The sequence below is a fragment of the Anas platyrhynchos genome, chromosome 2 (genome assembly GCF_047663525.1).
Source record: "Anas platyrhynchos isolate ZD024472 breed Pekin duck chromosome 2, IASCAAS_PekinDuck_T2T, whole genome shotgun sequence".
Taxonomy (NCBI): domain Eukaryota; kingdom Metazoa; phylum Chordata; class Aves; order Anseriformes; family Anatidae; genus Anas; species Anas platyrhynchos.
The window spans coordinates 77,660,202-77,672,663 of NC_092588.1; the positions used below are offsets into that span (position 1 = coordinate 77,660,202).

The 12,462-nt window shown below is 40.2% G+C and overlaps 1 protein-coding gene across 3 annotated transcripts in view; it reads right to left on the minus strand.

The window, feature by feature from the left end:
* Positions 1 to 12,259, minus strand: part of PRP4K (pre-mRNA processing factor kinase PRP4K) — a 25,685-nt gene extending 13,426 nt beyond the window's left edge. For 2 of the 3 annotated variants that reach the window (XR_011807719.1, XM_072034977.1), the window contains exons 1-7: positions 12,101 to 12,259; positions 8,040 to 9,233; positions 5,009 to 5,182; positions 4,598 to 4,753; positions 3,881 to 3,962; positions 2,923 to 3,139; positions 1,046 to 1,119 (exon numbers count right to left, since the gene is read on the minus strand). Coding sequence is in view for 1 of the 3 variants with exons in the window: in XM_072034977.1 (XP_071891078.1) it covers positions 1,046 to 1,119; positions 2,923 to 3,139; positions 3,881 to 3,962; positions 4,598 to 4,753; positions 5,009 to 5,182; positions 8,040 to 9,233; positions 12,101 to 12,141 (1,938 nt within the window). In the remaining 2 variants the exon portion in view is untranslated. Of the gene's footprint in view, positions 1 to 1,045; positions 1,120 to 2,922; positions 3,140 to 3,880; positions 3,963 to 4,597; positions 4,754 to 5,008; positions 5,183 to 8,039; positions 9,234 to 9,490; positions 9,667 to 10,018; positions 10,130 to 12,100 lie in introns of those variants that run through there. The other variant, XR_011807720.1, reaches the window with a different exon arrangement.
* Between the last annotated feature and the right edge of the window lie 203 nt (positions 12,260 to 12,462).

The following is a 12,462-nucleotide window of genomic DNA, read 5'->3' on the forward strand; positions in this document are numbered from 1 at the left end:
ATTTCTGTTCATTCAGTGCCACTTCACAGAATCCATACTATTATACTTATGACCATACAATTATTACAATTGCTGTTGAGATCTTTTAACAGATTTGGCAATATATTATCAAAAATCCAAATGGGTAGTACAAAACATCTTCAATTGCGCAACAGTTTTTTAGAGGGGGAACTGGTTACTTACAAGCTATTTAAATCCCTCCTTGCAATTTTGAAGTTTTTAAAAGAACAAAACCTCCATTGTTCTTTAAGTATTTATCTTTTTCCAGGTTTAAGTGTTCTGTTTTTTTTTTGTTTGTTTTTGTATGTTATAGTGATACAAAGGCAGCCTTCTGTCACCAATACTTCTGTCAAAACTTACAGACTATGTCTGCCATAAAACAAGTTTAACTGGAGAATCTGAGTTAAGAAAAAAAATGTTACCTGTACATATTTCAAGTTGTTGCATATCAGCAACAACTAGTATCAAAACTATTCGCTGGACTGGCAAGATTTGCATGCCACTTCAGCACATTTACAGAAAAGCTGCTGGAATAGTGCAAAAAGTAAAAACAGGAAATGCAACTCTTCATCCAAGAACAAGCCACTACATTACTCCAACAGAGTACAGCATCATTAGCAAATCAAAACACACTACACAGACACTTTCTAATCAAATCTACACAAATCTCTGCAAAAAATACACTTCCCTGAAGAAAGAACACTGCAGCATGCTAACATGAACATAAAAGAGTAATGTATAAATAAGTTTGTTACTGTGTGCAATCATAGGCCCCATTTAAACAGCAGATTATATCCCTGTTTATTCTGGCAAAAATCCTCTTAATTTCAGCAGGTTTTTTGTGTGTGTGTTTTTTTTCCACCCCCCACTGAAATATTAACTAACAACCACTTTGTCTGCCTCAGCTGATCAAAAGAACACATTATCCACTCAGTTACACGTGCTTGTACAAATCAGCATTCCCACAAACCTCAAGCAACAGCAACTCCTCAACAAAAATCAAGCAGGGAAAAAACGATACATTTCATCTCCAAGAATTACCTACATCAAAGTATGCAGCAAACATATCATCTGATTCTGTGAACATATCAGGAGCTAGCAGTTTCTTCTGAGCTGAACCTTAAAAGGAAATTTAGGTTACTCAACATGAAAGAGATGACAAACTTATAATTGTTACCAATACAATTTTTGACTTGATATTCTTACAATATAATCTCAAAATCGATATGGTGGCAAACAAGTGGCTTTACTAACAAATACCATTTTATATCCTAGAAATACAAAACTCAGATTGGTTAAGTTCTTCAAAGCACTCAAAAAATTTACACCTCCTTGAAAAATTAAGTATGACAGCTTTCAAGCAACTCACATAACAGAAAGAAAGAAAGAATAAATACTGTACATGATCCCTACAGACAAGGACAGTGTGTATATGTATTAAAAAATTGACATGTTTTTAATACACAAGTTCAGGGGTTTCTGCTAATCACAAAGTATTTTAGTAAAAGTTGAAAAGCCCAGAAATCCTTTCTTCGGTTAGTGCTTTCTTCAACCATGTCAAAAAGGATCTCATGTAGCTTACAGTTAAGGACAAAGTTAATTATGTTTAAGAGAGAAACATAAGAGAATCTTAATGTGGGCAAGATTATCCCTTTCTCACCTTTTAATCATCTTTAAAGTCCCAAAGACATTTTACTTGGTTGACAAGATAAAAACAAAGAAATACAAATTAAGCACACATTAGTGAATGTAAATAACCTTCAAACTATTTTGCAACACAAATTATGATAGCATTCCTTCAAGACCATAGTGAATTACACATACTCCGTTTAGGATATCAAGCAATGGAGAAAAATAAACCCTTTACCTCGGTATTCTTCAGTTCTCATAATGCCTACAGACTTTCCTACAAAGTATCTGGACTGAAATCTGAAAGCATCACAATTGCTCATCCATCATGCTGACACCATTGTTTCCAGGTGTAGATCCTTCCAGCAACTGCCTTAAGTTTTCTTCGTTTGAGTTGCTGATGTTTTCACTGGGCTACAATGAGTTACTAACTAGTTCCTTAGCGACTTACTATCATGCCTCTATAGGAGGGCAGGATATAAATCAAAAATAGCTCTGACAAAAAACAGATGATCCACTGTTTCCTGCTGTTGTTATAGCCACCCCTGATCCAGAATCCTACCAACATAAAAGAAATCCTTGACATCATGTGCGTATTCGATCAGTTTTTTAAAAAAAATCTCTTGTATCTTAAAAATGTCTGTGTAGTTAACAGCTGTATTTCCCTGTACATTAGTGGACAAAATGAGAAAACATATATCTCATAAAAAAAGGAACAAGGTACTATTGACTGTACACATAGAAAAGACTCAGTTTCAACTTGTGCTATGCTTAACAGAGGGAAGGTGCTTAGTATGGTTCCTTCCACCTCCACTGCACAAGAATAATCTGAAAACATACTGCTCAAGGGAACACCAGGACAAACTACAGAGCAGTTTGTCATGATACCAGTCCCAGAGAAATGCAGCTTTACTACTGCAAGGCACCATCCACTAGGACACAGCTTATTTATTTCCCAAAGATGTATCTAGTACATGATACAAAATGCAAGCTAAACTGTCCAACTATCTCCTGAAGGGTTTTGCAGGTTAAACAGCATAATGCTGCCATTACCTGAGTAGTTAAACTAGCCCAAGTATATTTGTGTGGCAACTAGAGACACACCTTTGACTGCTTGGAAGATTTACAGCAATCCCATTTCAAAGGACAAAAAAAAAGGCAGTTTTTCCAAACACTACAGGCTGAATTCTATGAAGGTGTAAAAAGAAACCAAGCGATGGCTCTTTTGCAGCATTCTGCTTATGAGCTGAGCATTCACACACAGTTTTATACAGCGGTATTTCAGATTCTTACCATTGTTCTGTTCAACCGTCATGAGGTTGTGCTTGGCTTTCACTGATGCCTCAAACGTGTCCACGTTTTCCCGTTCGTACTCTTTAACATCAGCAGCTACCCTTTCTAGGATGTCATCTGGCGAATTTGAGCGACTACGCGTACTACTTTGAGGACTGCTTGGTTCAGATGGCACAGATATATTACTGTCTTCTGGCTGGCCCTGGCCCTTGTATTTCTAAACAAACAGAATTATTAATCTCAGCATCACAGTTTATCACAATTATTTTTTATGTTCATTCTGAACGCTTTGTGCTAAAGTTAAGCTTTCATAATCACCTACATCTCTAACGGCAACAGATTTGTAGAACTGGATACAGTTTGTGAAAACTCATTCTGCTAAATGCACTACTGCTGAAGCCAAAAAATCAAGCTAAAAAGTTGTCTTTTCAGGCTTTTATATTTCTGTAAAAGTTGAATTTAGTGAAAATCAACGGATTTCCTTGGGCTTGACAAAAAGTCAATGCTTCCAGATTTATTCTGAAACCACTTCGGCACACAGAGTGAAAGAGAGTCCTTAAGAAAAAAAATAATCATAGTTCTAAAGAATTTTTACAATGAGCATTGCATAAAACTCAAAATGTGACTATTGTAACATAGACCTTATTTTAAACAGCACTAATTATGAGCAATATTTTTACAAATAAATATGCTAAAGCATTTTGCCTACTGCATTCTAACCATGTGCTAAATCCCATCCTTAAAAAAAAAAAAAAAAGACACCCAACTTGTGGTTTAGAATTACAACCCCTTGGCTTGGCCTCAGCTCCCTTTCAGGGGACTCAACATCGTCATACCTGTTACTACTGCCACCTTCTTACAAGGAGCAAGACCTTCATGGGAATAAATTCACATGTACAACTAAATACATTATTTACTTTCATGAAGGGGGAACCCACGTGATAATACAACCACATACCTGAACAATTGCTTCCCGCTGTAACCTTCTTTGTCTTATCTCTGCTTCTTCATCTTCTTCTTCCAAATCAAAATCTTCAAGACTATAAAAATATAATTACTTTTTATATAACATTATAAAGATAAGATTACATACTGAATTTTATCAAATGCAGTTTTTAGTGTAGAAAACACACGATAAAATATTAAACAAAGGCTATTCAGCTAACTCAGAAAGCAAAGGTGTAACCTCACACACTAGGATTTAATACATCTCCTTACTGAGAAAAGGTGCCTTTTGTTATCTCACTGGGACTCAGTATTTTATTTGTAACTGCAAACCTGATTGTTATGAATGCATATTCTTATTCAGTTGGATTAATTAGGTATTTAGTGAGTACAAAAACAATTTGCTAGTGGCAATCCTTTCAGCTGTTAACAGTTTTTCAAGCAATAAGCTGAGATACACACAGACCAAATGATTTTCACAAGATATTAATCAAGTTGAATTTAGCAACCAAACCACGTATCATTCCCTCTGGCCTGCCCACTAGACAACAGATTTTGATACTCTAGGGCATCTCAGTCATTTGACAAGATTATAAGTACTAAAACATATGATTAAGGTTTTAGGTGACAAGCCAGAGACTACAGCATGAAATAAAAACATCAATTCATTCTCCATGTAATGAGATCTGTATTTTCAGATAAGAAGCTTAAGTTAGATCTTAAAACTTACTTTTCATCCGATGAAGATTCCTGTTCAACTTTCATACCCTCAGAAAGACTACCTTTAAATTTGTCTTCTTTAACTTTGCTTCTACTCCTTCGTCTATGGCCACCACGTGACCTGGACCTCCTTCGAAGGCGAGATCTACTTCTTCGGCCTCTATCCCTAGTAACAGTAAGAGGGTTATTTTTTTGGTTTTGTTTTCTTGATTTTTAAAAGAAAGGGAGGAAAATCAATTCAAGAAACAAAGATACACAGCAACTCCAAGTAACAAATCAATTTGTGGAGCACAAAATTAATTCAACTACGCTAGGACATAAATGTGGACTGAAAATGCATAAATCTTTTTTCTTCTCAGGAGATGCTCAGTGTTTTTTAATTCCCATTTTAAGAAACAAAATGGAACTGTGGTATCTTTACCTCCTCCGAGGAGACCTACTCCGCCTTCTTGGTGATCGGCTACGCCGAAGAGGTGACCGAGACCTCCTTCTAATGGGTGACCGAGACCTTCTTCTGGATGGAGACCATCTGCTGGGTGGGCTGATATCTTTTGATCTTTCACGTCTGGACAAAATATCATCTCTGGTCCGCGTTCTAAAAGTAAAGAGAGAGAACAGTAGTAAAATTAGGAGCAAAGTGAAAAAAACAAACCTGCAATTCCTTCTAAAAGCTCGCTTTACGTATCTCACTGCAGCTGAGGGTCCACCAGACAGGCTTCTGAGGGCAGAAAATGGATAAAAATGCATTGCAGAGCTGGCTGCCCTCCTTGCAGGTTTCTTCCCACGCTGGGAAATACTTGCCCATACACAGGTCTAGTTTAGGACAATTCTGGAAACAAAGCCCAATTGCTATGACAAAGCTGAGAAAGGTTTTAAAACAGAGCTCGTATTTGGGTCTTACTTAAATAGTGGCCTGTTCTCATGTTTATCAGAAGCTGTATTTAAGCAGCAAAGAAAATCCAAAAACTAATTATTGAAATTCTCAGAAACTTCACAATACAGTTTAAATTTAGCACAAAGCTACTCCACAGCAATGACTTCCACGTCTTCCTCAATTTGGGCACTAGAACTGGACTGTTTCAGCATTTCACACGTTCTAGTACAGCAGCTGGAAACTACAATTCTCACTTAACCCTTCTCAAATTTAAAGAAGTTTGACGCCATGTACTGTTCAAAATTTGTTCATTCTTGTCTACATAGACGCACAATTATTTAAGAAAGAAAAACATCCTTGATGAGCCAACTATATTTAAAAGCTTAATTGTATTCCTTGACCCAAAATTGTAAAGAATGAATGCTAAAAAAGTATTTGACAGCTATTCTGACAAGGCTGCAACATAAACTCTTGGAAATATTTCTATGCCATTGTTCAAATAAACCATTGCTATTCTATTTCGTTTAATTTTCTTTTAAATTGAATCAGGACAAGTTATTGCTGTACGCCATCAACGAACAAAGTCTCTCGGGTCTGAAAGATTAATTCTACCCATTCTGTAATGATTTTTTATTTTTTGCAACTATTATTTCAGGTTCAAATACCCTAGCTATGTGTAAGGGACACATATATAGAACTGATGCATAGGAGTGAATGGTGAGACACAAAAAGTTAAGGGCATACAGAAGTTCTGCCAGTTTCTGCAAGAATCCAACGATGGAGCAGGCTGATTGATCTCTTTATCCCATTTAATTTAGGCTGTGTTCTTGTGAACAGTATTACCAAAAAATAATAATCAGAGGATAAACTGACAGTTCTAGGCTTCCTAATTAACAAAGTGGTTGTACTGCCAAAATATCAAAATATCTGTAAGAAAAAGAATTTCAGTCATAGAACTAAGCATCTTACATGACTAGAACGCTGGAAACAAACAGGAAAAATAAAGTTACTGGCAATCTGTGGTTAGAAATGCTTGTCAAAGATGAATTTCTCTGGCAGCCTGTGTAGTTACAGGTAGTTAATACTCCAACATAGAAGTGTTGGCTCAAGACTTTCCGCAAAAACATCTCCTGATGATTTGCAAATACTTCCAGCAGAAAGTACATGTATTTCTCAGTAGTCCCCTACTCATGACAGCATTACCAAAGTTACCTTTCTATAAACTTGACAGCACAATTCTAGACACATGCATCACTTGAAGCAGTGTTGAGACAACTAATTCAAACTGGCTACACTGCCAGCTGTCATTAGAAATGAAAAGTGAAAGATGTAAAACGCTAAGACAGACAAATACCACATCAAAGAAGCTTAACGGCATGCCCATTCACCGAGAAGCAGTCAGATAAACTGGTTGCATTTACAATACTCATTCAATCTGGTTAACACCACTAGGGCCATTCTCCAAAGCACCTGCACTATTGCTTATCAACAGCACAGCCAAAGCAAGCTGGTAACCGTGCCTGTGGAAGACACCCATACTTGAAACTAGAGTAACCCTGGTGATGCAGGCAGAATGACTTTCACACTTACGTGATGCTAATTACCAAGTTATATCTGAGCGGTTCCAAGGTGTGAGTTCATACTTCTTAGTTCTCTGAATGTGTGAAGCTAAAATCCATGTTAAAAAGTTTATAACTATTTAAAACTTATTCATCATCCAAAAGCGATGCTGAACGCTTTTGCCTGCTGAATTGTTTTTGCATTTAACGAGTTATCTTCCAGAAGAATATACATTTTTGTTGTTCTCTGGAAACTTACCATCCAGGCCGTGTTGGCTTCAGAGACGGAGATACTAGGAATTATTACCTGATGGTTTACACCAGATCTCAAGGTAACTTCTTTTCAGAGGCTAAACCACCTTTTAAAACAAATGCTAAACGTGCACTAAAAAGGTTTCTGCCTGTCCTCCCTCAGTTGGGTGTATGCAGAATACAGCAATGATACATGAGCTCAGTCTCAGCAGTAACACAGATCAATACAGAGAAACGCTACTGTACCTATAGCAAACGAGTGACAAAATACTTAAGAAAAAAACAACTAAGAAGGACATCTTGATACTAAAGATTTGTTTACATCGTGCTGACAGTATGTCTACTTTGGGGGGGGTGTGGTGGTGTTAATTACCCACTGTCAGTCACCACTGACATTTAAGAGTAGAGGGAAGAGAGAGAGCTCTCTTCTCAGGAATTCCTGAAAACAAACCTATTAACTAAAACACAAATTGGAAATTCAAATCTGAATGGAACAGAGTGATAAAAGGCCAAACCTGAACTATAAAACTTGCTCACAGTACTGGTGTGAGCAGCAAGTAACTCGGTATATTAACAACCAACACCGAGTCTGCATGTCTGGGGGGGGGAATATTTTTGAAACCTGAACCACATACAAAGGAAACTTGTAACATACAATCGGATTCCCCTTTTAATAACTATTTTCAAAATAAAAGAGAAACACCAAACTAGAAGACAGTTCACCCCATAAGGCATTTTTGCAACGGTTCATGACATCTTCAAGTTACCTGGGAGAAGACAGACGCCTCCTTTCTGATTCTCGTCTTTTCCTTTCTACTGATCTACTCCTCAGTCTTCTACCTGGAGACCGGGTTCGAGAGGGGGATTTACTCTGTTTAGATCTACGATCATTAAAGAGAGGGGATCTGCTTCTTCTCGACTTTTCACGTGGTTTGGGAGATAAGCTTCTTCCTTTTGGGCTTCGGCCAGGTCTTCTAGGGGACCTGTTTTCTTTCCCTGAAGAAGCATCTTTAGAAGGAGATTTAATTGGCTTTTTTTCTTTGTCAGTCTCTGATCGCCTAGATTTTCTATCTTTGGACCGTGATCGTCTATCTTTGGATTTGCTTCTGAGTTCTATTGGAGATTTGGATTTTCTGCCACGATCTCGACTTTTGCTTTCATTTACAACCGGAGACTTTCTGCGATCTCTTGATTTACTTTTATCATCAGCCTTATTTCTGTCTTCTGGGGGAGATTTAGACTTCCTATTTTTCTCCTGAGATCGCCTTTTAAGCATCGGAGATCTTGATTTCCTTGTCTGATCTTGAGACTTACTTCTTTTGTAAGGGCTTTTGGATTTTCTCCTTTCTTTTGACTTGCTTCTAGTTGTCTTCTCTTTGATTCCGTCAACTCCTACCTTGCTTTTCTTTTTGTCAGACCTGTGCCTAGTCCTTTCTTTTGATTCACTCTTATTTCCTTTCTTGGAACTAGCTTTATTTTCCACAGGTTCTAGTTTCCCCTTGGTGCTTGACTTTGTTGCAGGCCTCGTCCCATTCCGCGCTTTTTCATTAATTTCCCCCTCTTCTTCAGATCCTGACTCATAACCTTGTAATATTAATCCCATACCAGACTGGACTTTTCCTTCCATTAATTCATTTTCAAGTTCAGCTTTCAATAATGCTCTTTGTTTCTCCAAGTCTTCCAGAGGAGCTAGAAAATCAATTTTAGTTCTTTTAGCTGGTCCATCTTCTTTGTCAGAGGCATCGGCTACCTCTTTCCGTTTATGTTTCTTATGTTTGTGTCTGTGTTTGTGTTTTTTGTCCTTATCTTCTTCTGAAGAATGTTTATGTTTCTTGTGTTTACTTCGATGTTTGTGTTTCTTTTTTTTGTGTCGGTTGTGCTTGTTCTGAGGTTGGTCTGCCTCCGATACTTCCCCATTTTCTTCATTTGTACTTTTCTCCGACACATTAGTATCCTCAGCCCTGCAAAAATAAATACAGATTAGTATTAGCAACTCACTTAAGTCCTTTACTTTATCTCATGTTACTTTGCTAGCCTTTTATGATAGAAGTAGGTTTTATCTGCTTTTGAGAGAATTAAAAGCATACAGCCATTGTAACGAGGTTATAACAGCAGATTCATCATGAACAGACAGCTGACTGAAAAAACAAAACAAAACAAAAAACACCACAGAAAGAAGGTACAGCAAATCATCTTTCTTATTTGCTGCTCTACTCACATGCCTAACTCAAGCTATGCCTTTTAAAAGTACTTTCAAATGGCAGGCCACGGTTTTGCTTCCAAGATCAAAACTTATACCAAGGGATGATTCTGACCACCTAAGTAAACCATTGTGCAAAACTTCAGGCAGGGCAGACTGATTCTCTTGTTACTCCTTTCTGTATGTGTATGCACCTGTCGGAAAATAAAAAACTGTTTTTATGATCTATTTATATTTGTAAAGCAGGGAACACTATCAAGGACAGAAGAAATTAAGGAAGTTTAATTTCAGAAAAGCCTTCCAACCGTATATAGAAGACTATCGGCTTCATGAGGAAAAAAAAAGCAGTTATCTTTAGACCTGCAGGATGGCATTGGACAAAAAAAATAGAAAATAAGTATACAGCAGGTTATTAAAATTAGAATGGTAGTGTCTAAAAAAACCTCAATTCAATTAGCTAGTAAAAGCAATGTGCAATTTAATTAGTACAACACCTTCAAAAGTTACATTATCCAGCCCTGACATGTCAGGCATTCCATGTGTTACCTTCCTTAGAAGCCAAAACTGGATTATCAATAGACTTGCACAGTGTTTAGCAAATACCTTCTTCAGAACATCAATTAAGTTATCAGCTCTGCTACAATGGATATTTGCCTTCTGAAATCTATGGCCAAATCACAGCACAGGTGCCAGCTAAATTAACCTTTCCACAAACTCACCCCACCTGCACTAGTTTTGGAATTTACCAACACTTCAGTCATTTAAATACAGATCTTTCTCAGGCTCACTCACAGACAAGAAGTTCTCTGACCACGATGGCCTGGAGCAGTGGTGGGATATGCACAGAAAGGTACAGACATCCTCTGAACTCCGCTAGGGTCGTATGCCCAGCAATCCAGTAGTTTAAGTGTATCAGAAATATTCTAAGACATCTAAAGGACAGCACCTCACTATAAATGAGATCAGTGTTTTCCTAACTAAGAACAGGATGCATAAACAGCACAGTACAGGATTCTCTCCTACCTGAGTTGGTGCAAATTCAAGTACTGGAAAACAAACCCAACTTTTTGGCGATATTCACCAAAATAATTTGCTAAGACCATTAACCCTTTATTGCTCTGAAGTGTTCTCCTTCACTTTCCAAGGGGACGGACTGGGAGATAAAAAAAATACTGGAGTTTCCAATAGAAACTTAAGTCTGAACACTGTATGTTTTCTCTTTTATATCTCCACCACTACTACTGCTTACTGCAAAGCAGGGTATTCCTCTTAACTGCCCCCTCCTGTCACTTGACACCGTTGTGACAAGAGAATATCCAAAAGAAAGAGGACAAACTGCGTGATGAGTTCATTCAATGTCACATTAGGCACAAAAAAATACCAAAAAAAGAAAAAAGGGTTAAATTTAAAACTTTCTCAGTTTGGATTTGCAATCCACATAGCATCAGTGCAATGAGTTAGCAAAAGGGAAGAGAAAGGTGGCAAGGGGAGTACCGAGGTAACCGTGCATCTTTTAGGATTTCTTTAAGCTGGCTACAGGAAGTTGTGAGAGTACCCCGTTAACACACTGATGTCCTTCCAGTACATTATAGAAATATTAAGGAACAGCAACAAAAAAAACAATCTGTTCAAGCTGCTCCAGATAAGGTGACACCAAAAGCCAGGAGGAAGTTTTTTTTAATCAAATGTATCACCGCGTTATGTAAGATCTTTGCCTCACTTTCTGCAAAAGCCAGCTGGTAGCAGAGGCCCCAGACGGGGTGCACCCCCACGGCAGCATCTCTGGCCACCAGATTGCTAATATGACCGCCCGTTTTCTTCGCTTTTGCGCCTAAACACTCAATTATTGGTAAGTTCTGTCAGCGTGAGGTATTTCGGTCAGTTCACATGCAGGATTTCCCTCAAGCAGTGCCGTGGGAACACGCACAAACTTTCACTGCATGTGAACAGCTCGGAGCTGGGAAAGCTTTTAGGGACACCTCACAAAGCAGGAGGCAGAGAGGTAGCTGCACATTTTGGGGCCAGAAGCTTCAAACTGAGAGGGGTCAGGACTTATTCGTGTGACAGCCCCGGCACCAGAGGGAGTTCAGGAAGCTCTGCGAGGAGGCGGCGCCCATTTTTCCTACCTTCGGGCTCCCTCTCACCGCCTCATTTCCTCGCTTTGCCTCTCCGAGCGCCCTTGTTTTTATTTTTTGTTTTACACCCCTACACTCGCGTCCTTTACTCCCGGAATTAACCGGGGAAAAAAAAATAAAAACATTAAAAAAAAATAAAATCCTCAGAGGGCAGAAACCAGGCACGGAAGCACCTCGTGGGGCCACACGAGGAGGAGGAGGAGGAGGGCAGGCCGAGGCGGGAGGAAGGCTCGCCTCAGCGCCCTCCGAGCCCGCGGCCCACGCGGTGCCGGCCCCGCGCCTTCCTCCCTCTCCTCCTCCTCCTCTTCCTCCTTCTCCTCCTCCTCGCGGTCGCCGTGCCCCGCCGGCCGCCTCTTAGCAACCCCTCTCCCTCCACGCCGCCTCCCTTCTCCCTTCTCCCTCCTCCATCCACCAGCGCTCCCCTCACCCCCGTCCCCTTCTTCTTCTTCTTCCTCCCCTCCCTCCTCCTCCCCCCCCCCCGCCGCCCCCTTACTCGGGCGCCCGCAGCAGCTGGGGCTCGGCCGCGGCGGCCATTTTGAACGTCCCAACTCCTGCGCCGCCGCCGCGCACGCGCGCCCTGCACGGCCGGGAGGAGCCGGGGCCGGGGATGGGGCCGGGGCTTGGGGCCGGCAGCCGAGGCGATGGCGGCGGCGGCGGCGGCGGGCGGAAGCCGCAGCCGGGGCTGTGGGCGGGGAGCGGGCCCCGCAGCGCCGCCCCTGCCCCCCAGCAGCCGGGGGCGGCGCCCGGCGGCCCCGTGAGGTCGGTGTGGGGGGGGGGATGGTGCGGGAATGAGGGTGCGGGGGGAGCTTCACGGAGGGGAAATGCGTTCTTGGGGTTGTCTTCAGAGAGTTGGGG